The following is a 20,159-nucleotide window of genomic DNA, read 5'->3' as shown; positions in this document are numbered from 1 at the left end:
CGCCGTGCGCATGCGCACCGCCTCTCTCTTGCCCCCTCCCACCCTACCGCACCCCCCCGGCGCGGCCCAGGAGCGCGGCGGCGGCTTGGCGGGCGATGAGGAAGGAGCCCGGGGACTGCTGAGCGGGCCGAGGCCCGGCGGGGCTCCCGGCGACCCCCGGCGTCGCTGCCAGCCGGGCCCGCGGGGCAGGGGCGGGAAGGACCCGAACCCTCCACCGGCCGCTGAGGTGAGGGGCGGAGTGGGGCAGGCCGTGAGCGACGCGCGGCTCAGCCAATGGGAGAGCTCGCTTCCGGGCCCCGCCCCGCAGAGCTCTTCCGGTGGGTGATTGGCTGGCGAGTGAGGGGAGGGCGGCGTGGGCGCCGTCCTCGCGGGCGCCGTGTCGGCCCTCGTGCGCGGGCCCCGTGCTCGCCGCCCCGCCCCGCGCGGGTACGGCGGCCGCGAGGGGCGGTACGGTGGCCGGGGGGCAGGCCGCCCCCTGCGGCCTTCCCGCCTGCCGCGGCCCCGGCGTCCCACCGGCCCCGGCGACAGCAGCGCGTTGCTCACCGCAGCGAGTGACCGGAATCGCTCCCGTAAGAACGAAGGGCCGGGCGCCGGCAGCCCCGGGGCAGGCCGTGCCCTACGAGCCCAGCCCTGGTGGCGAGGACTTGCCGCTTTTTAGCCGTTTATCCCCTCGGCTCCCCTCCGCCTGCGGGGAGCGAGGGGCTTCGGGAGGGCGGGGGCTGGGGCTGCCACCCGCGGCGGGGCTGTGCACAGCGGCGCGCCCGGCCGAGCCAGCCCCCGGGGAGGGAGGCGGGGGGAGGAAGGGCTGCGCCGCGGTTACCGTCAAACTGAGCCCCCTACGAAGCTGCCGTAACCCTTGGGCAACGCAGCCTGCCCGCTTCCGCCGGCACCCGTTGGGCAACGCCGGCGGAGGTGGGCGGGGGGAGCCGGGCCCTTTAATGGGCGGGGCCGGGGCGGTGCTGCTTCCACCTCCGCGGCACTCCGGGACTGGCGGAGCGCGGCCGGTCCGGCCCGCAGCTCCAGCAGAGAGAGAGCCGTCTCCGCCCCGGGCCCGGCCCGTAGCCGGCCTGCCAGGCGGTGCCTGCACCCGGTGAGACCCCGGGGCTGGGGGCCGGGGGCTGCTGGAAGCGAGCCTGGGAGTCCCCTGGGGCTCGAGGTTGGCTTCGCGGGAGGCAGGGGGGTGTTGTAGTCGGTTCTCTGTGCGGCTTCAATCCGGTGGCCCTGAGTCTCGGCATAAAGCTGCAGGATGATCTCAGTCTAATGATAAGCTATCAGTGTTAATGGCACGGGTGCATCTAAAAGCTGTAGCGTTAACTGTTTCTTTGCCTTTCTCCTTCTCTGTTGTTTGTCTGTGCAAAGGTCAGATGTTTCCATCCGTTGTGAAGAAGAGTGGAGTCGGGACCTGCTAAGTGCTGATCTGCTTGTGCTCCGGACCATGGACTCATTGAGGGTGTCCCAGGTGTGAAAATGTCCAGCAGTAATCGGGAGTTAGTGATTGACTTTGTTTCCTACAAGCTCTCACAGAAGGGATACAGCTGGAGTCAGCTGGAGGAGGAGGATGAGAACAGGACTGACTTTGCAGCAGAGGAGGCCGAGATGGACAGCGTCCTCAACGGGAGCCCCTCCTGGCACCCGCCTGCCAGCCACGTAGTGAACGGAGCCGCCATGCACCGGAGCAGCCTCGAAGTCCATGAAATCGTTCAAACAGCTGATGTAAGGCAGGCGTTGAGAGAGGCAGGGGATGAGTTTGAGTTGAGGTACCGGCGGGCTTTCAGCGACCTCACTTCCCAGCTCCACATCACCCCTGGCACGGCGTATCAGAGCTTTGAGCAGGTAGTGAATGAACTCTTCCGTGATGGAGTGAACTGGGGTCGCATCGTGGCTTTCTTCTCCTTCGGAGGAGCCTTGTGCGTGGAGAGCGTTGACAAGGAGATGCGGGTATTGGTGGGACGCGTTGTATCTTGGATGACCACGTACTTGACCGACCACCTAGATCCCTGGATCCAGGAGAATGGCGGATGGGTAAGAACTCCTCTCCCTGGTGGGGATGGCCAGAGCGCAACTCCCTGCAATGTTTATGCTAGAGCATGTCCTAGACCTTGCAGGGAGATAAAGGGGTGTGTGGCCTTTCCCTCTGTGCTCTTAACGCTCTTCCCCAAGAGGGTCAGTCCATTGCGATGACACGGTTTATGCTCAGACAAGTCCTTCTCTATCCTTGTTTCTTCTTTTCCCTGGATGTTACATAAAAGACGTGTTTTCCAAGAGCCTTTGGAAATCTAATGTCATCCAAGCTTGATCTTCAAGCAGGAGCCCTTGCTTTCAGGCATGTCCCTGGTGTCATTAACAGCAGGGAGTGGAGCTTCCTCCTCTCCAAGCGTGCAGTGCTCCAGTGGGCCAGCCTGCGGTCTGCCGGGGTAACAGTTACTTCTTCATTCTGAACACAGGACTTTGCCTTCTGCCGTGGTCACGGTGAAGCGAATCCCGCAGCAGATCCGGGTGGGTGGGTGGGCGGGCTGCTGGGCCTGTCTGAGCTGCTGCAGTGGGAGCCAGGGCTGAGGTTGGGGCAACCTCTGTGCTGGGGAACTGCTAAACCTGCAGCTGCTTCTTGCTTGGCAGGGAGCAATGCTTCCAGCTGCCCCAGCAAAAAACCCTGTGAGCTTTCAGTGGTGAGGTATTAACATGAATAAGCGTTTCTTCAGGAAACATTCTTGAGATGCCGGGTCCGGCTGTGCGGTGCTGCCTGGGACTGCCAGTGGGAGGTATATGACCTACAGATGTCTGCGTTTTCTTTTTGCCTCTGCATCTTAGTGATTCCCTGCTGGTGTAACCTTTACTGGTGTCCACTGGAAAGAGTTCATGCTGTCAGTCGTTAGCATCTAAACAGTGGGGAATTGCCTCCTTGGCATGCTGGTGAGCTAAAGCCTTTCAGCCCTGTTCATCTCATAGCCCATCAGCAGGCCCCTGTATCTTGAGGAGGGGGCAGGAACCTTTGAGCCCAGTGCTGTGCTCTGCACCCTCCTGACAGAGGAGAGGCACAGGAGCTCCGTGGAGTTCCCCAGCTCCTTGCCTCACTGGCAATGCTGGGGATCCTGAAGAAGAGGGGGGAACTGGTACACTCTGGGAGAGGGATCGGGTTCACCCAGGGTGCAGGAATTCCAGGAATGTGGCCGCCCTGGGGCACTGCCTGGGCGGGGTTGCTCAGGCAGAGGAGCTTGGTTTCGGTTAATAACCCGGGATCTGCTGGCCATTTCATCAGGCTGTATCTGGCCCATTAGCTCTCTCATCCTGCAGATAACCCTGGCCAAATGCTGAGTTCCTTCCCCCTCCCCTCTGACTTTGGCTTTTAAAGCCACAGATTAGTCTTGGAATTGAGTGATCAAATTGAGGTTTCCAAGCTAGTGTGGCTGTTGCTGTTAGTGACGGATTGGGCTGTATCCTGGAGACCTAGGCGATAATGCAATCTGATTTTTTGTAAATGAACTCTCGGGGGGGATTTAGATTAAATCACTGGTGGAAAATCACTGGTCCCTGCTTGCAGGGAATGAAATACCTCCTCCTTCTGTTCCCCACCCCCAACCATCACGATTCAGACTCCTCAATTTTTTTGTCTCTCTCTAAATTAATTGTTTGGAGCAAATATTTGTTCAACAGATTGTGGAAGGGCCAGGACTCCTCTCTATCTGACCCGCCCACCAGCTTTTCCTTTGGAGATCGCCATTAGCTGTGTTTCCCACCCAGGGGAACAGCCTTGCTCTCTTCTTTTAACCTTGAACGGGGCTTCTAACTTCACTGCTTAGGCTGTGCTGCTGCCTGGGCTGTGCCGGTAGCTGAAGGGGAGTGGGGCAGGGTGGTAAAGGCCATAGTGGGGGGGGGTCCACCCCACCAGCCACCAAAAAAAGGGCTGGGCAGCATGGCTGCTGCCAGCCTGTTGCAAACCCCAACCCGGTGCTTGTTTGATGTCTCAGCTGTAGCTTTCCTCCACACTCAGGTTTCACTGTGTCCCTTCTGGTGGGGGGGCAGCCATGCTGCTCCACGCAAAGGGATGGCACGGTGCAGCAGCAGCACAGGGGCCATAAGAGCTCCCGAGTACTTCACGCATGGGGTGTGCATGGGGATGCTCTGCTTTGCTCTCATGCGGCTCCAGCTGCAGGGAGAAAACTGCTGGCCTGCTGCCAGCTCTCTCTGCACGAAGAGAGTGCCACCCTGCACTTGCTGTGACAGAGTGGTCCCTCTCCTGCCCCCCTGTTTGCACAGGGAGCCTGTTTGGTGCATCTGAGCTGTTAGAGCCTGTCCCATGCAAACAAAGCTCTCCCGAGAGGTGCAGCAGGCAGATCCTGGTGAGAGGGATGCAAGTTCTGGCAGGCCTGCTTGGCAGGGACCAGGTGGTTTGTGTTTTGGAGCACTGCAGTACTTCTCTTCCTGGAAAGCCCCTTGGAAAGAGGGAAGGAGTGTGGCTCCATCACAAGTGTCACACACAGCCTGGTTGTGTAGGAAGCTCTGTTTCATTCCCCACCAGTGGAACAAAGATAAGTGTAGGATGGCCACGGGGTGCAGGTTGCCTTTGGAGGGGCCTGTTAAGGCTGCTGTGTGCTGGGCTGTAGCAGTTTTCTTGAGAAACCATTCTTTGAGGTGAGGGAGAAATGTTAAATCTTGCTACATAGTGGTAACTTGAGTGTATTTTGTCAGGTTTACTTGGGCTTGCCTTGGTTTGCCCTCCCCATTGCAATCTGGCACTGAGAAAACAAACAAGAACCACCCAAGGGGGGCATTTAATAACCAGCCAGAAGAGAGCTGCTGCCTTGGTGAGCCATCAGAACCAAGGAGGAGGCTTTCCTGGGGCAGTTGCTTTGGCCAGGACAGGATTCCACTAGCTGTGAAGTTCAAACAGTGATCCCAGTGGGGATCGGGAGTCCTCGCGGGAGAAATTGGTGAGTGGCAATGCAGGAGGGGGAAGCACAGGGTGAGTGGGAGAGCCTGGCAGGCAGAGGTGTACTGACCGTGCTTAATCTGTTTGAGAAAGGAAAGTGAGCGGTAGTTCCTGCCTGGCTGTGACGCTGCAGTGGATGACAGGTTTTCCTTCGAGGCTAAATATATGTTCAGAGTGGGATTTAAAGAGGGTGTTCTGTGGGGATGTGGAGGTACATCTGTGGAATTAGAGGCAAGAGGTTTCCTGTTTGCAGGGTGTATGGTGGGGACCAGCATGAAGGGGCTGTGTCAGGCCAGGACTGAAAGCAAACGGCATCTTTGTCACCAGTCTGTGACATCTGAATCCCGACAAGGTGGTGGGCTAGGCTGAAGGAGGAAGGACTGCTTCCCGTGTTGGCTCTGTGCGCCCCAGGCTCTCAGGCGGCCCTGGCCATGCTGTGCTGGGACATACACGTTGTGTCGCTCTGCGGTGGACTGGAAGCTTGTGGTTCTGTCTGGGGAAATCCCTTAGAAGATGTCAATATAGCAAGCTCGTTTGCTATCTTTTTAATTTTTTCTTGAATGATAGGAAATGACTCAGCCTATGTCATATGACAGAGCGCAGCTGGGATTTCGTCCTGTGCTCTTGCTCCAACCTTCTCAATGGTTTCAGGTTGAGAGCTACACTTTGATTGTCAGCCCTTCAGAAATGCTTTTTGGCCTTGTGCCATTGCCCAGGTATCCCACACAAGCCTTCCCTGCAACCACCACGTTATCTAGCTGATCCCAGGTGCTACAGGATCCTCACGCCTTTTTGATCCGAGCTTTTTAGGCAGTGTGAGATAAGTGCAAGTTTGAATTCTGCTGCTGTTGTGCCTTGAGACTCGGAGAGGAGTGCCGTGCCAGGTGTGCACGGCACGCGTGGAAGAGGCATGGCTGCACGTTGTGCCGTATGGGGAACGCAGCTCCCTCTGGGATGAGTGCTGTTTGCCAAAGCTTTGTTGTTTTGAGTGTTAACACATTGGGTTTCGGGGATGCCCCGGCGCGGCTAATCCTGTTGAAGGTTGCAGCCATCAGTTTCACTTGCTGGCCGACACGCAGCAGAGCTGGCTGTAGGAAGTGACTGTGGATAGCCAAGGCTGCGCTTTGCTGTCTTAGAGATGAATCCCAGCCAGTGGTCTGCAAAGCTTAGCTGGGCTATCGCTTTCCACTTTGTCCTCTGTAATTATTTTACAGTCTGGATTCCTTGCAGCTGAGACGGTGCCCCCATTGTCATCACCTGCTTGGGATGAAAAAAATACTCTCCTCCTGCCAGCTGAGTCCCCTTGGGTCCCTTCACAGTACTAGGTGTTCCTCTGGCTGTGGAACTGCCTGCCTGCCTGCCGGTCACTGCCGGCAGGGTCTTGGCTCGGGCTGTCCTGCCTGGCATGGCCGTCCCAGGTAGTTGTATCCTCACTGGCGGCTGGAGATCTGGGCTCAGTGTGCAGATCCCTGGCAGCTTCTCGCCTGCCTGCAACCTGGGAGGCTTTTCTGCAGTGCTCTCCAGGAAATGCCATTGGAATGACTTCCACTGCAGTTTCCTGCCCGGCCCGCAGCATTCCTGCCGCTAGACCGAGAACGATGCAGATGCAAGTTTTCAGAGCTTTGCTCTTCGCCCCATTTACTCGGTTCTCCTTCTTTGGGGCCCTGCCTGTTTTCCTTGCTGCCTCTCGGTGTGCGGTAGTTTGATTATGTTCCTTAGATCTGTGATTAGAGCAGGCGCCTGGAAGGCAAGGCTCCTGCCCATTGCTGGCAGTGGCTCAGAGCAGCCCACTTAACTCCCTGGTCTTTCAGCAAAAGGGATAGCATTTCCTTCCCTCCCAGGGGAGCCACTGGGAACTCAGATTTGTAAAGCACTCTGAGGTTCTTTAATCCGAAGAACAGAGTGTCATTTTAAAAAAAGACCTGTGAAATAATTAGCAAACTGTTTCTTGCTGCTCTGTGTTCACAGCTGCTCTCAGTAATGTCAGTCTTCCTGATCATCCTGCTCCTCTCTGAAACTGGAGCTGGGTCACCCTGAGCGCTGCCCGGGATCTCTCCCCATTTCAGCAGCAATGGGGTGTCCCACCGCAGCAAAAGGGGTGGGAGGGAGCAACGTGCTCTTTTCCCCTGTGGAAGCTGCAGCTTTCTATATACATGTCTGGGGTGCTGCACCTGATTTCTGTGGAGATCCTGTACGGTTTGTGTATGTGTTTTACCCCCGGGAGCGGCAATATGCCTGTGGCCCACAGCGGGTACAGGCTGAATGGTGGCGCAATGCTTTGAGGCCTTTGCTTGAGCTTCTCTCCTTTGATTTTTACCAAGCTGCTGACTGCTATAAGCACAGTCCCATCTTGATGTTACGACGAGTATTTCTCTATCAGCTCTTTCCCCACTAGCTGTAAAGCTGGAGTATTCCCAGGAGGAGCTGGGGGAAGGGAAGGGATGGATATCAGTTGTAGAAGTGTTGCAGACCTGCTGAACCGAGAGGCAAGGGATTAATGGTGGCTTCTGCCTTGGGAGCAGAAAGGGGCTGGGGGCGACTGCTCTCTTCCCTCTGGTGACCCCAATAGCAGTCGGGATGTTGACCTACCTGCTGGCTGATTCAGCATGAAGGTATGCTCTGCCGGGTGGCTCTGCCTTTGCGTGGCAGGAAAGCAACGACACTCTCCTCCTCCACCCTCCCGAGAGGGATGTTACCCTTAAACGCTATTGTTCTGAGCAACTAAAGATTAACGAAGATAATGGAGGCATGAAAGGGAAGCAGTGTCCCTCAGTGCCAGGGCGCTCCTTGTTTTGGTGCCCTGGCCTTGGACAGGGAGACGGTTCCTCCTCCCTATTCCCCACCTGGAAGGATGTGCAGAGGGGTGTTTGGTTCAAGATGTCTCTGAAGTTCCACTCCTAATAGTCCTTGGGATGCCAAGGGCTTAAGCTGGGGGAGTGCTTTCTTGAGCCATCCGACAGCTTTCCCTGTGGTGCGCCTGTGGAGGGGAACGCGAGGGCTTGGCTGTGGGTGCACCAGGGCAGCTTCAGGGTATGGGCTGGCCCTCACCCCATTCAGGTGGGGAGAAGGGTTACTCTTTGCCACAGGAGCAGAACAGCCCGGCAGAGCGAGGGGGCAGAGGGCTGCCGGGAGGCAGAGCCGTTAGCAGATGGCTCCAGCTGGGCTTACCGGGGAGCAGGTGTGGGTTTCAGGAGGCAGCCTTTTAAGAGAGATGTCAGTTTTGAACCCGGGAGGCTCGAGGGGCTGAGCCGTGGCTGCCACAACTTGCATGCTGGGGAGCTGTGACCTAGTTGTGCTGTAGAAATGCTCGTTTTATTTTTTATTTTTAGGTATTTTGCTTATTTTATCCTCATGTTTAATTTAGTTAGCAAAAAAAGAAAAAGAATCCGAGGGCTGAAGAGTGCTGGGAAGGACTGCCTGCAGGCGGGAACGCCCGCTGCAGCTCCTCCGTGCAGCCAGCATCTCTCCAGCTGCCCGTGTCTTCTCTCGGACACGTGCTCACGTGTACCAGCCCAGTGCTGTCTCTCAGGATCTCTTTAATGGGAAACCCAGTGCACTCAGCGATGCTGCCTGCCTCCGGGGTAGCAAGGGAGGGAGGAGCGGGATTCGGAGCATTAACCAGAGAGGCTCCCGTGGCCACGGGGACTGTTTGAACATTGTGCTGTAACTGGTCTGCCTTCCCTCTGCTACTGGGAGCAAGGAGCTGGGTGAGCATGGCATTTCAGGAGGCTTTGGGCTGGTTACCCTCTCGACCAGCGCCTGCCCCGGCATTTACGCAGAATGCCCAAGGAAGGGTAATAGGCTGTATCTGCGAAGAGGGAACTTTCAGGGGTCTGTGCGATTCCCTTGGGGAGAGCTGCTTGAATTTATTGCGTTATCCTCCTTCCTGCTCAAGCTTGTGTTTCAGCTGTGTCTGCAGACGTTGCTTCTGATTTAAGTAGATCCAATTAGTAGCTAGCTTCTGGCATCAGTATCCTGCCTGGGGAGATGAGCCCTGGAGATGAGGAGCCTCTGGTGGGAGTGAGGCTGGGCTCAGCCTCTCTGCCCCCTGCTCCTGACCTAGGATGGACCCAGAGCTCCCCGACTCACAGCCCCAGTCCTGAGCTCAGGGGGGGAGACCAAGGCAGGTGTCCTCTGCTCTGTGCTCCACCTGGCCAAGAACAAAGAGCCGGCAGGTTCTCCCTGCCTGTACCGCTGCCAGCCAGGTGCTCTTAAGACTGAAATCAAATACTTCAAAATGTGACAACTTGGCAGCAGGCAGAGCTTTGAGCAGGAGCTGCTTATGTCGGGAGGTGTGCAGGGACCTACCTGTCTGTTGGGGGTAGGACTGTGTGCCTGAGGGGAGGGAGCTGCTGGAGCTGGCTGCTTCCAAAAGGAGCATGGAAGGGTTTTCTCTCTCTCTGCTGGAGGGTGAAGGGCTGTTTGGGAAGCTTGGAGAAGAGGCCTAGGCTGGCATGGAGCAGGTTTGGTTTGAATGCAGCTAAGGCCATGCTCAGGTGGAGCGGGACAGCTGTCTGCATCACATCATTAGTCCTCCAAATGATACTAGTCCCCTTTGCACATTTCTGGTTTTTGCCATCATTGAGGCTGAGGAAGGCAGGGCTACAAGTGTTGTGCAGGGAGCACGGCTGGCAGCAGTACGTGACGTTACTCTGTGTGTGTAACTTGTGGTGAGCTGGCTCAGGGCTTGGGCTGGGATGTGGGACTTGGGCGTGTATGTGGCCCTGGGTAGTGTCTGTGTGACATATGACTTATGTATGGAGAAAATGAGGTGTTGCTACCTGTAAATCAGCCATCATAGCAGTGTTGCAAGTGCTTCCATCCTGTAATGGTATGGCTCACCAGTGTATTAAACTTGCCAGAGAGCTAATATCTTTTATTAGAGCAACTGACCTCATTTAGAAGCTTCCAGTGCACCAGCCAGTGATTATTTCATGCAACAACACGTATGGAGGAGCCCAGGGCAGAGCACAAAGTCTCCTTCTCATGCTGCATTGCTCTCTCCCGCGTTTGCTGCATCAGCTGCCTACTCTGCTTCCTGCCCTCAAGTCAGCAAGGATTTTGCTAAAAGGGACTTTGTGGCCTGAATCATCTGAGATTTCATGTGGACTAACAGGAAGTGAAAACAGAATGAGCACATCTTCCTCCTCTTCCTGCACCTCCACCCTTTCCCCTTTTTCATTCAAGTGGCATGTAAGAATTACAGCAGCCTGATGAAGTGCTGGGGCTTAAGTGGGAAGTGGTGAGGCTTGGCCGGCACTCCTCCAGGATGCCGGAGGACAAGTGGCTCGAGGCAGAAGAACTGGGTGGTCCTTCCCCAGGACCTGTCTCCCCTGGGGACCGTCCCTGTACCCAGCCTCACTCCTCAGGCTCTGGTAATGCTGCTGTTCCCTGCAGGGTAGATTTGGGGTAAGGCTCGCGCTGTGGTTGAGGGCTGGGAAGAGCTGTCAGCATCGCATGACTCAGCCCCTGGATAGGAGGGAACATGGCTCCGCAGCCAGGCACACATGAGCCTGGCACATCTCCTCAGCACAGGTTTCCCCACAGTTACACAAGGGCACGATTGCACAGGAGCTGTGACGTCTGGGAAAAGCAATGACAAGGTGAAAATTGAGCTTTGTTCACCGGACGCAGGGGACCCTGCTGAGGTGCTTGTCCGGTGCAGCAAGCTGGCTGCGGCACTTGGGCTCCCCGGCACCGCAGGCGGCAGATAACCGTGAAATTAAAGCAGGAGTCTTCCCCTGCCCCCCGAGTGTGCCCCTCGCACAAAAGGCAGGCAGGCTGCTCTGCCTGCCGGGGCTCAGACACCATCTGTCCGGTGGGGAGAAGCATCAGAGAGACCGTCTTTCCTCGGACTATTCCACTTAATGCCCTTTGGAAAACAATCCCATTCCCAGCAGGTGCTAATCTCTTGAGTGGATCCGGCTCAGCCAATGTGTTCTTCACTGTGCCTTTGTACCGGAGCCTTGTCGCCTGCCAGCCGTCCCGCTGCCAAGTGCGCCTGACTCCGGCTGGGGCTTCAGCACCTTCGGGAGCCCTCAGTCCAGTTAGTTCTGGGAGAAGCACTGGTGAGCGATGGATGCAAGTGGATTAGTCATTTGCACCATCTCCAGCTTTAATACACATGAATGTTTCAGTGGATTTCTGGAATGGAGAGCGCAATTCCCTGCTCTCCATCTCATGCTGTGCACAGCAGTCTCCCCGGGGCAGGGATGGGGGTTACAGCTGTCACCGTAGCCCCTTTCATGTATTTGGAAAATGCTGAAATTGTGCTGAATGGTGTGGGGTTATTGCAGGTTCTCTGGAGCTGGTGATGAAACCAGTTTGACAGGAGGCTGCCGTGGCAAGGATTAGGGCTGGAGTGTGCTAGCAAGGGTTTGTTTCTGGTTAGAAAAGAGCTGGCTCTGGCCCTCACTAGGCTGAAGCCCCGCAGGTTTGTTGGGCTTTGGGCTGAGGCCCCAGGGACAGCCTCCCCGCCGGTCCCACTGCAGGCTGCAGCCTGGCAGCTTGGTCAGGCTGGGAGGAGAGCAAGAGCAAGGCAGGGATGTGCTTATTTAATAAACCCTTTTGAATTTATGGCTGCATCCCTCAGAGCCGCAGGTTTCTCTGAATGCAAAGTCCTGGAGCTTGGGCAGGGGCAGCACTCCAGTGCAGGCAGCACCCCAGCACCGGCTCCCAGGGCAGGCGATGCAGGAGAGGATGCAGGAGAGGCAGTGGAGCGGGTGGCATTCCCTGCCATTGTCATGGAGATCAGCAGCTGCTTCCCTGGAGGTCACCATTTGCATAACAGTTAGAGCTGGGTCTCTGGAGCATTTGCACCTGCAAGTATGCTCTCCCCAGAGCCCCTTCCCCTCCCCGTGTTCCCAGAGCCCCTTTCCCACCCCATCCCGAGCCTGCCCAGGGTGCTGACGAGGACCAGCGGGGTGAAGCTGGGGATCTAGAGAAGCTCTGGGACCTCTGCCTTGGATGGCAGGCTTCCTTGGCATGATGTGCCTGAGTTGTGGGGGCTCATGTTGACCTCCAGTCCCGATAACTGCAGGCTGTGCTGTGTTACTGACCCCTCCTTTAGGGCCTGGGCTTCAGACAGGGCTGGGGGCTGGGGGGGCCACACATGGATGCGGTATCTGGGGGAGCAGGGCAGGGGGACAACCTCCAGGATGTCTCTTCCACTTTCATAGCACATGGGGACCCACTGAGTTGTGTTTACAGGATCCTAGTGGCAGCCTTTGGGAATACTTGTGTTTTCTTTCTTTCTGAAAGATCTCAGCTGCCTTTTCCCCCCTGTGCTTCACCTCCAGGTTCGCATATGCCAGTCCCATGTGGTGAGCTGGCAGCCTGAAGGGGCTCTGGGAGCAGGTTGCTGTCGATGCAGGGCTTTGTTGTGGTCTGTGCTGAGCTGCTGCCTTTCTTTTTCCGCACTTCTCTCACTGCTCAGCACAAAACTCTTCCCAGCGTCTTATTAACAAATGTCTGGTCATCCAGATGACTCCACTTCTGGCCGGCAGTTGGTGTTAGACCTCTTAGCAGTAATACAGCTGCAGTTACGGCGAAGGTATAACAGAAACAGCCTTGTTTGCAAGTGAAACATTGCCTCATGACAAGAATGCCTGGATTGGGAGTCAGATGCTGTGGCTGCTGGCTTGCATGCAACTCTAGGGAAAGCACTTAACCTCTCCGCACCTCTGTTGATCTGTCTGAGAACAATGCTGACAACCCACAGGAGGTTTTGGAGAGCTAACTAATTTTTGGTAAAACACATTAAGATCCTTGGGTGGGAAAGGCTTTTGTATGTGCTGAGCTGGTTGCTGTGGGTGTCTGGCTCAAAGACAGGCTGGCTGGCTGTCGGGGGTGCAGGGAAACTCTGCAGTGGCTGCTGGAGTCAGAGTCTCTGTGTCAAAGTTGGACTAACTGCCACTGGTTCACTGTGAATAGTCCCGATAGAGCCCGTCTCTTCTCTGCTGGTTTTCAGAGCTTCGTGCCAGTGTCTCAGTGACCTCCATACCCTTCACCTCCCTGTGCAAGGGAAGCTTTGAGCACCCAAACTCTGCCCTCCCCAGCAGCTGCCACCCTCCCCTTTCTGCTCTACCCCTGACTCACAAGAGACCAGATGGGGATTCATTGTTCACATCTGCTTCCTTCACCTGCTCTCATGGTTCAGTGTCACTTACTGAATCGTCTTTCTTCAAGTGTTGAGGCTTATCTTAGAAGAGGAACCTGGTCTGCTCTACTCGGCCTGAATGGGATCTAGCAACTGTTCTCCCTCCCGCTTGGCTTGGGGAACTGCTTTGGATAGTGCTGGTGAATGGAACCAGCTGAACCTCTGGGGGTGGCTACCAGCAAGAGGCTGAAACTTTGGGTCTTCCCGTTTCCAGGCCAGGATGTGAATGCTGTCTCAGCCAGACCTCGTGCCTGATTAATCTGCATGTCCCACCCAAGCCAGAGCACTTTGGGTCAGACCTACTCCTCTTTTCTCTCTACCATAGTGTCATGTATCATCACTAGGCAGTGTTTAAATGGCTGATGTGCCCCCCCTGCCAGAGGGTTGCAGTCTGGGGCACTGCAGGCATCCTGAGAGCCTTTGGCACTGCAGAACCTCCTTGCCCCTGCTCTCTGAGGTGGTGGGCACTGGTGAAGTCTGGATCTCCAGGTCCTCTGTCTCCTGCAAGCAGCACATGCAGCTGGAGGGAAGTCCCCCCAGTAAGTGCTGGTTTAGGCTCCAGCAAGAAAACATTGTGTCCTTCCCCAGTGCTGGGGGAGGAGAGGTGAAGCTGGGGGATTGCCTTTTGTGGAGGCATAACGTCTCGCTGCTTCCTCATCGCCTGCCCCAGAGCATCCTCCTCTCGGATGTGTCTGTCACCCGGGGTGGGGAAGGGGATGTGACGGGTGTTCGGCGGTGGAACAGCCTGTCCTCGCTGGGGTGGAAGAGGCCCAAGGGCACGTGGAGAGGGTGGTTGAGACACTGACGTGCTGTTGCTACCATAGTCCTTGTGATCGACTCAGGAATTTCAAATATTTCCTCTCAGATAAAGGTGACTGGGGGAGGCTAGAAATATCTGGACGTGTCTGGGCAAGCCTGAGATCCCAAACACCAGGCCAGGGAGGTTAGAATCGGTACTGGGAGTGCTGGGCTTCAGGTGCAGAGCGGCCGAGGCCTGGGGCAGTGTGGGAACTAAGCAAGCTGCCTTTCCCTAACCTTCAACCCACCCCCTGGATAGGGAGGGAGGACGCTCCTGCCTGTTTTCACACTCCCCCTGGTCTGGGATTGCCATTCCCAGGGGACACATCTGGGATCGCAGTTGTGCAGTGGCTGAGCTATCACAGCTCCTGGGAACGGTTTCCCTGAGGAAGGTCAAGGCACTCTCCTCCCAAATCTCCTGCAGCCTGCAGCTGCTGCTCCATTCCCAGGGGAAGGAGAGGGGCTTGCGACCCCTCCCTGCCCATGCGGGGCTCTTGTCTTGCTCTTCTCCGTCTGTAGCACCCGATAGCTCTCAGTTCACCATATGCCATTTATCTCTTGTTCAGCAAACACTTCCCTTTCTTAGAAGTAAGGGCTTCAAAACATGCTTCTTGGAACTGCCTTTCCCCAAGCTCAAGAGGGCTCGGCTGCCAGCCCTCCCCGGCTCCCTGCCCTCCCCGGCTCCCTGCCCTGGCTGTGGGGGCCCTCTCCTGGTGCCAGCCCTGTGGAGAGGCTGGGTGACTGCGTGGCCCCTTCCACCTCTGCAGCCGTCCTGGGAACTGTGGGGATGTCCCCTCCCATGGGTCAGGAGGAGCCCGCAGAGATGTGTGGGGCTCTTGGTGGGGCAGGCCTTACTGAATCTCTGAGCAACGTGGCTTTTTCTGGGGAATACATCATAAGGGTGCAGCCTCCTTCCTCTTGCTGAGCACTCCCGCAGCATTGGGTGCTGTGAGTGCTCGGCTGGGACGTGTGTCTGAGGGAAGGACCTTCCCTTGGGGGGCCAGGGCCCTGGTACAGATGTTGTAGGGGTGGTGGATGCACTCTACAGCTGGCGTTTTTGGACAAGCCTGTGTCTTCTGCCCTGGTTCCCCTGTGCCCTCCATCCCCGCCAGCCTGCTCTTGGTTTGCTGCTGCTTGCCGTGCTCTGCCACTGCTCCGCTGCTCATCACCACTATCAGCAGAGGGATTTCCTGTGCTGTAATTAAAAATATCCCCTCCTTCGGTTTGGGCTCTCCTCCCGTCCCTCTTCTGCAGCACATCACTGGCTGTTTCTGCAGCTGTCACCCTGAAGGAGTGGCCGGGCAGAGGGGCTAGCAGCAGGCAGGAGCCCTCACCTTTCTCCCTGGGTGGCACCTGTGTGTGAGCTGCTGTCCTGCCCATTCCTGCGGGGCCAGGATGCAATACAACACCTCCGTGGAGCCTGCGCCAGCTGGCAGGCCCGGTGGGAAGCGAGCTGCCTTCTGCTGCTCTGTGTGAGTGGCGGGGGTCACGGGGATGGTTGTCACATCCCTGAAGAGGACTTTGAATGAGGCAGCAGCGGTGCCCCGGGGTGAGTTAGCGAAGTCCCTGTTGTCCCAGTGCCCTGGCCCCGGGCCTGCTGATACCTCTTCACAGCCAGGGAATACACAAGATGCTGGAGATGGTGTTCGATGGGAGGTAGAGAAGAGCTTTGGTGGGGCAGAGGCAGGTGCTGAAGTGCACATCTCACCTGTGTGATTGTTCAAGTACCTGATCCCCTGTTGGGGGGGGAGGCCAGTGGCTGAGGAGAGGGACACAGCCTGGTTCCCTGGGAGCGAGCGTGCATGTCTATTGCACGCCTTGCTGTGAAAAGCTGTGTGTGAGCTCAATCGTGTGTGTGTGGCAAGGTGAGGCAATGCCCCACAAGCTGTGACCACGCTGGGGCTGTTTTGGGGGAGCCAGGGGACTGGCACCACGTTTCCATGAGTGATGGAGAGGCACCTGCCTAAAGAGCATCTTGATCCCAGCCGTGATCCGGGCACCGAACCCCCCACAGGTCCTGTGGCAGTGGTTGCAGCTCATCACAGGCTGTGGGCAGGCATGGGAGGCAGCTTGCAGGCAGAGCTGCCAGACCTATGCAGGCAGGGATGCTGCCCCTGCCTCCGGGGAGACTATGGTAAGGCGTGACACAAGCACAACGTCAGCTGGGCTTATCTCTGCTTTCCCAGAGCAGCCGGGTTACTGGAACTGCATTCACTTATCAGGGAACAGGGGACCTTGCTGGGAAGACAAGCTTGAGGTGCAACAGCGTCAAGGCCCTGCTGACGCCGAGCTGCATGGTGCTCTGAGCTACTGGCGATCCCTGAGCCCAGAGCTCGCTGCTCCAGCTCCCTCTAGCCCTGGTGCTCCTGCTCAGCCCTGATAAACCTGGGGGCTGCTGGGGCGTAAAGTTCCCTGCTTCATGTACCCTGCCCATGGGCCTCTCCTTCCCTGCAGTGCTTGTGGCCTGAGGACCTGAGCACCTATCCTCATGGTGGTCCGAGGTCCCTGGGTACCCAGGAGAGCAGGAGGGGTTGTGTCATGCCATGGGGGTGTTGCATGGGTGCAGGGTACAAACGTGCTTTCTGAGAGCCTGTTTTCGGGAGCAGTTCAGCTCTGGTGGTCTTCTCTCTTTCTCTCTGCCCTTCACCTCCCCCAGTCCAGGCCATGGCCATCTGTCCCCAGCCCTGTCACACACCTCCCTCAGAGGGAGAGGGGCTGTGGCTGTTCACCGTGCAGTGGCTCTGTTGAAATTTTCCCAGCTCTTGCTTTGCTGGAGATGAAGGACTGGAGGCAGCCGGCTTGGACGAGCCGGGCTGGAGTGACTGCATTCCTGGCCAGGCCTCGTGCTTGGCCCGCTCTCCCGAAGCCCGGGGAAAGGCCGGAGTTTCACGATACAGAGTGTCTGCCTTCGCCACAGGGGTTCACAAAATCCAGATTGTGCTGCAGAGTAACCTGTGATGGCCAGGACGCAGGAGAGCTTGTCTTGCTGGGATGCAGCAGTGGGGAGAGGAAGGTGAGAGGCTCTGCTTTGGACGCAAAAGCAACAGGGGGAATGCGCGTTGTGGACTCCTGCCGCAACCATGGGCACCAACCCTGCTGCTGCTCCCCCAGGCCTCGGCCGTGGAATAAAGCCCAGCATTTTCCTGCTGCAATGATTTCTATCACACTTTGATGCTAATTTTAGAGAGCCTAGAGCACGTGATGCATCTCCTGCCCTGCCCGCATGGTACTCTCCTTGCAAATCCTTTCTGGCATCCACTTCTCTCATGACTGGTCCTGTGCTTTCCCCATTGCCCTCTGTGCGTGATTCAGAGCAAGGAAGTACAAGGCATCTGTCATCCGCCCCGTCCCCACCACCGCTTTCCTGCCGGCAGGAGCCCAGCAGCCTTCCTGCCCCTTCCCACAGAGGAGGAAGGAGCCCCAGAAAGTGGCAGAGATGGTCTCTGTGCTCCGCTCCCACCCCCTCTGCTCACAGCTCCTCTCTTCCCACAGGAGCGGTTTGTGGACCTCTATGGGAACGATGCTGCTGCCGAGGTGAGGAAGGGCCAGGAGACCTTCAACAAATGGCTCCTGACCGGGGCGACGGTGGCAGGAGTGCTTCTGCTGGGATCCCTGCTGAGCCGCAAGTGACCCGCCGCCAAATCCCCCCGTTGCCAGGACGGCTGCGCCTTCACCACCACATCCACTACACTCCGCTCCCGAGCACCGTCACCGGCGCGGGGGGGCAGCCCCTCCGCCTCCCGGGCGAGCGCCCCGCTCCACGGAGCTTTCTCCCTCGTGCCGCCAGCTCCTTTTATTGTAGCCCGTCTTATTTACCGTTCCGTTGTGTTTTAAAGGCGCTGAGACCAATGCAGCACTTCAGCCAACAGCTCCCAGCACTGGGGAGATCCAGGCAGCCGGGGGGAGTACCGGCTAGAAGGTGTCCCAGCCCTGCAGGGTCCTCTAGATCACTTTGAAGAGAATAAACAGACTTATTTTTGCATGTGTGAGTGCGTGCGTGTGTGTAGATGTGTCACTAATATAAGGTTCCCCAGCCAGAGCAAGGGTCGAGGCTCCATACCCCCATCTCCATCACGCTCAGGCCCTGGGAAGAGATAGGCTGCCAAACAGGACGGAGCTTCCCTGCAGCATCCCTATGCCGTCCCCACTTCATCTGGGAAGAGCTCATCCCTGTAGGGGTTGGGGGGAGCTGGGAGGAAGAGGCAGAGGCCGGTGGTGTGGTGACGAGCTCTGCCCTCACGTCAGTGCCTGAGCCCCTTTCTCCCTGGACAGCAGCTGCTGGGAGCTGAGGCTGGTCTCGGGTGAGGATGGTGTGTCAGGCCCAGGGCTATGCCTGCTTTGAAGGGTTCCTCCTCCTCTTCCTCCTCCTCCTTCTGAATGTAGATTGCTGTGGGGCAGTGTGCATCCCTCCCCACACCTGCTCCTCCGGGCTGGCAAAGGAGGAAGGCAGGTGAGCAGGGAGAGCGCTTTCCCCGGCCCCTGCTCTGGAACAAGGAGCCCTGCAGAGAGCTGGGGCTGCAGTGTCCAGCAAGTGCAGGAATACAGAGCCGGGGGGGGGGGTGAAAGGGGTGTCGGGGCAGGGGTGCGATGCTCCTGCCCCTCATGGGGGTGGCAGCAGGAGAAGGCAGAGCTCTGGGAGCAATCCCACTGATTGCTGATCCATGGGGCCAGTGGGGGAGCGAGCCCAGGGGAAGTGGGAGCAAGGGCTGGCACCGGCTGAGAGCCGTCCCCGCCGCCTGAAAGCTTCTTTGGGGACAGTGGGAGCCGCTGGCTTCTCCTGTGCTGTCCTGGTTGCTGCCAGTCCCCATAGCGCAGGCAGATCCCTGTCCCCATGGCATGGCTGTGATGGGTGCATGCAGTGGCAGAGGTGCCTGGCTCCCCCCACCACCCCTCTTCCCATGCGGCTCCTGCTGCCGCCAAGGCAGGGAACCTCCTGGGCGTTGAGTTGAAATTAGCTTCGAAAATAACCCCTCATCCTTCGGAGACGACCACCGGCAGACCCAGCTGTCCACGCGGGCTTGTCTGTGTACATACCGCCCGCGCTCTGCTGTACATATCCGAGTAGTTTTTAATTCATTTGTGAATACTCTTAATGCTATTTTTGTTATCTTGTCTGTCCGTATTTATGTGTGGGGCCGTGCTCCCTGCAAAGGCCAAGGTGGGATAAAGGTGGGGAGGGGGGAACTGGAGGCTTTGGGGGGGGGGTCCCACCTGGCCACCGAGCACGGACTCGCGCTCCCAGTGTAGGATCCGCTCCTGGCACCATGGGTGCCGGGAGCGGATCCTACGCGGGGAGCACGAGGATTAGCATTAGCCCATTGAACGCTTCGGTTTGCAGGTGGAGGTGATTCCACTAATAAACTCTTGTCATTGGAGCTGCTGATGGTGCTGTGGTTTTTGCGAATGCCGGGGGCTTGGGGGGGGGGGTCGGGCAGCCTTGGGCAGGAGCTGCCTTCAGCAAGATGGATGGAGGGGGAACAGATCATTTCCCTGGCCAGGGAAGGGTTGGGGTGCTCCAAGGGGTGTGGGATTTGCTGTTTTCCCAAGGGGACGGTGCTGGGCAGGGTTGGCGTGACATGGTGCTGCCTGTTTGGGCACGGTGCTGCCCGTCTCCATCACAGGCAGCATTGGGACAGACCCCTGCCCATCCCTTCTACTTTTCACCAGGGCCAGGCTCAAATCCTCATCCTGGGTCCTCGTTAGGGGGCTGTGGGGGCAGGACAGCCCAAGCCAGGCTCTTAGCTGGGCTTGTGCGGTGGGGGGGAGCTGGTTTTGGGACTGTGGGCTCAGCATCAGTGGGGAGCCAGGCAGGGGGAGCATCCACAGCCATGTTGGAGTGAGGAGGGCAGGGGGCTTGCAGCCCCACATCCTGGTGGGTGCCTCGCTGGGTCCCACAGCACACACACACCCCCACCCCACGTTCCTGGGACTGCCCCTCACCCCCCAGCTCTGCCACCCCTGAGCTGGGGAAAGGGGAAACCTTCTTGCAGCACCACCTGCCTTCTGCGAGGTGGGGGGGGCTCATTTCGGCACAGTCTGAACCCCAAAAACACTGGGCCTTGTTCGGGATGCTCCCTGCTTGCGGCTCAGCCTTCCCCACGACCCCCCCCCCCCCGCCCCTCCGGGGTGCGCAGGGGACGACCGGAGCGTGGGGGAGCAGCGGCCAGGGCCCGTGGGGAGCCGTGGGCCGGCGGGACGCGGTGGGAGGCCGCGGACACGAGCACCATCCCGTGGGCGATGGGGGAAGCTGCCGTGGAGCTGCAGCAGCTGCTGCTG

General features: G+C 57.9%; 1 protein-coding gene across 6 annotated transcripts; it reads left to right on the top strand.

Annotated features, from left to right (window-relative positions):
• The first annotated feature begins 52 nt into the window (after positions 1 to 52).
• On the top strand, positions 53 to 19,258 carry BCL2L1 (BCL2 like 1). Of its 6 annotated transcripts, XM_049817496.1 has the most exons (4): positions 958 to 1,090; positions 1,360 to 2,022; positions 16,801 to 16,896; positions 17,376 to 19,258. In XM_049817496.1, exons 2-4 carry the CDS (start codon positions 1,468 to 1,470, stop codon positions 17,511 to 17,513), a joined length of 789 nt encoding a protein of 262 aa, XP_049673453.1. In that variant the 5' UTR covers positions 958 to 1,090; positions 1,360 to 1,467; the 3' UTR covers positions 17,514 to 19,258. The 6 variants fall into 6 exon arrangements, with proteins under 6 accessions (XP_049673451.1, XP_049673452.1, XP_049673449.1 ...); XM_049817494.1 differs by lacking the exons at positions 958 to 1,090; positions 16,801 to 16,896 and adding an exon at positions 53 to 226; XM_049817495.1 differs by lacking the exons at positions 958 to 1,090; positions 16,801 to 16,896 and adding an exon at positions 442 to 569 and having other exon boundaries at positions 1,365 to 2,022.
• The last annotated feature ends 901 nt before the right edge of the window (positions 19,259 to 20,159 follow it).

This window comes from Accipiter gentilis, chromosome 14 (assembly GCF_929443795.1).
Source record: "Accipiter gentilis chromosome 14, bAccGen1.1, whole genome shotgun sequence".
NCBI classification, from domain to species: domain Eukaryota; kingdom Metazoa; phylum Chordata; class Aves; order Accipitriformes; family Accipitridae; genus Astur; species Astur gentilis.
The sequence above is the reverse complement of the archived record's forward strand: the minus strand, read 5'-3'. Positions and strand labels throughout refer to the sequence as shown.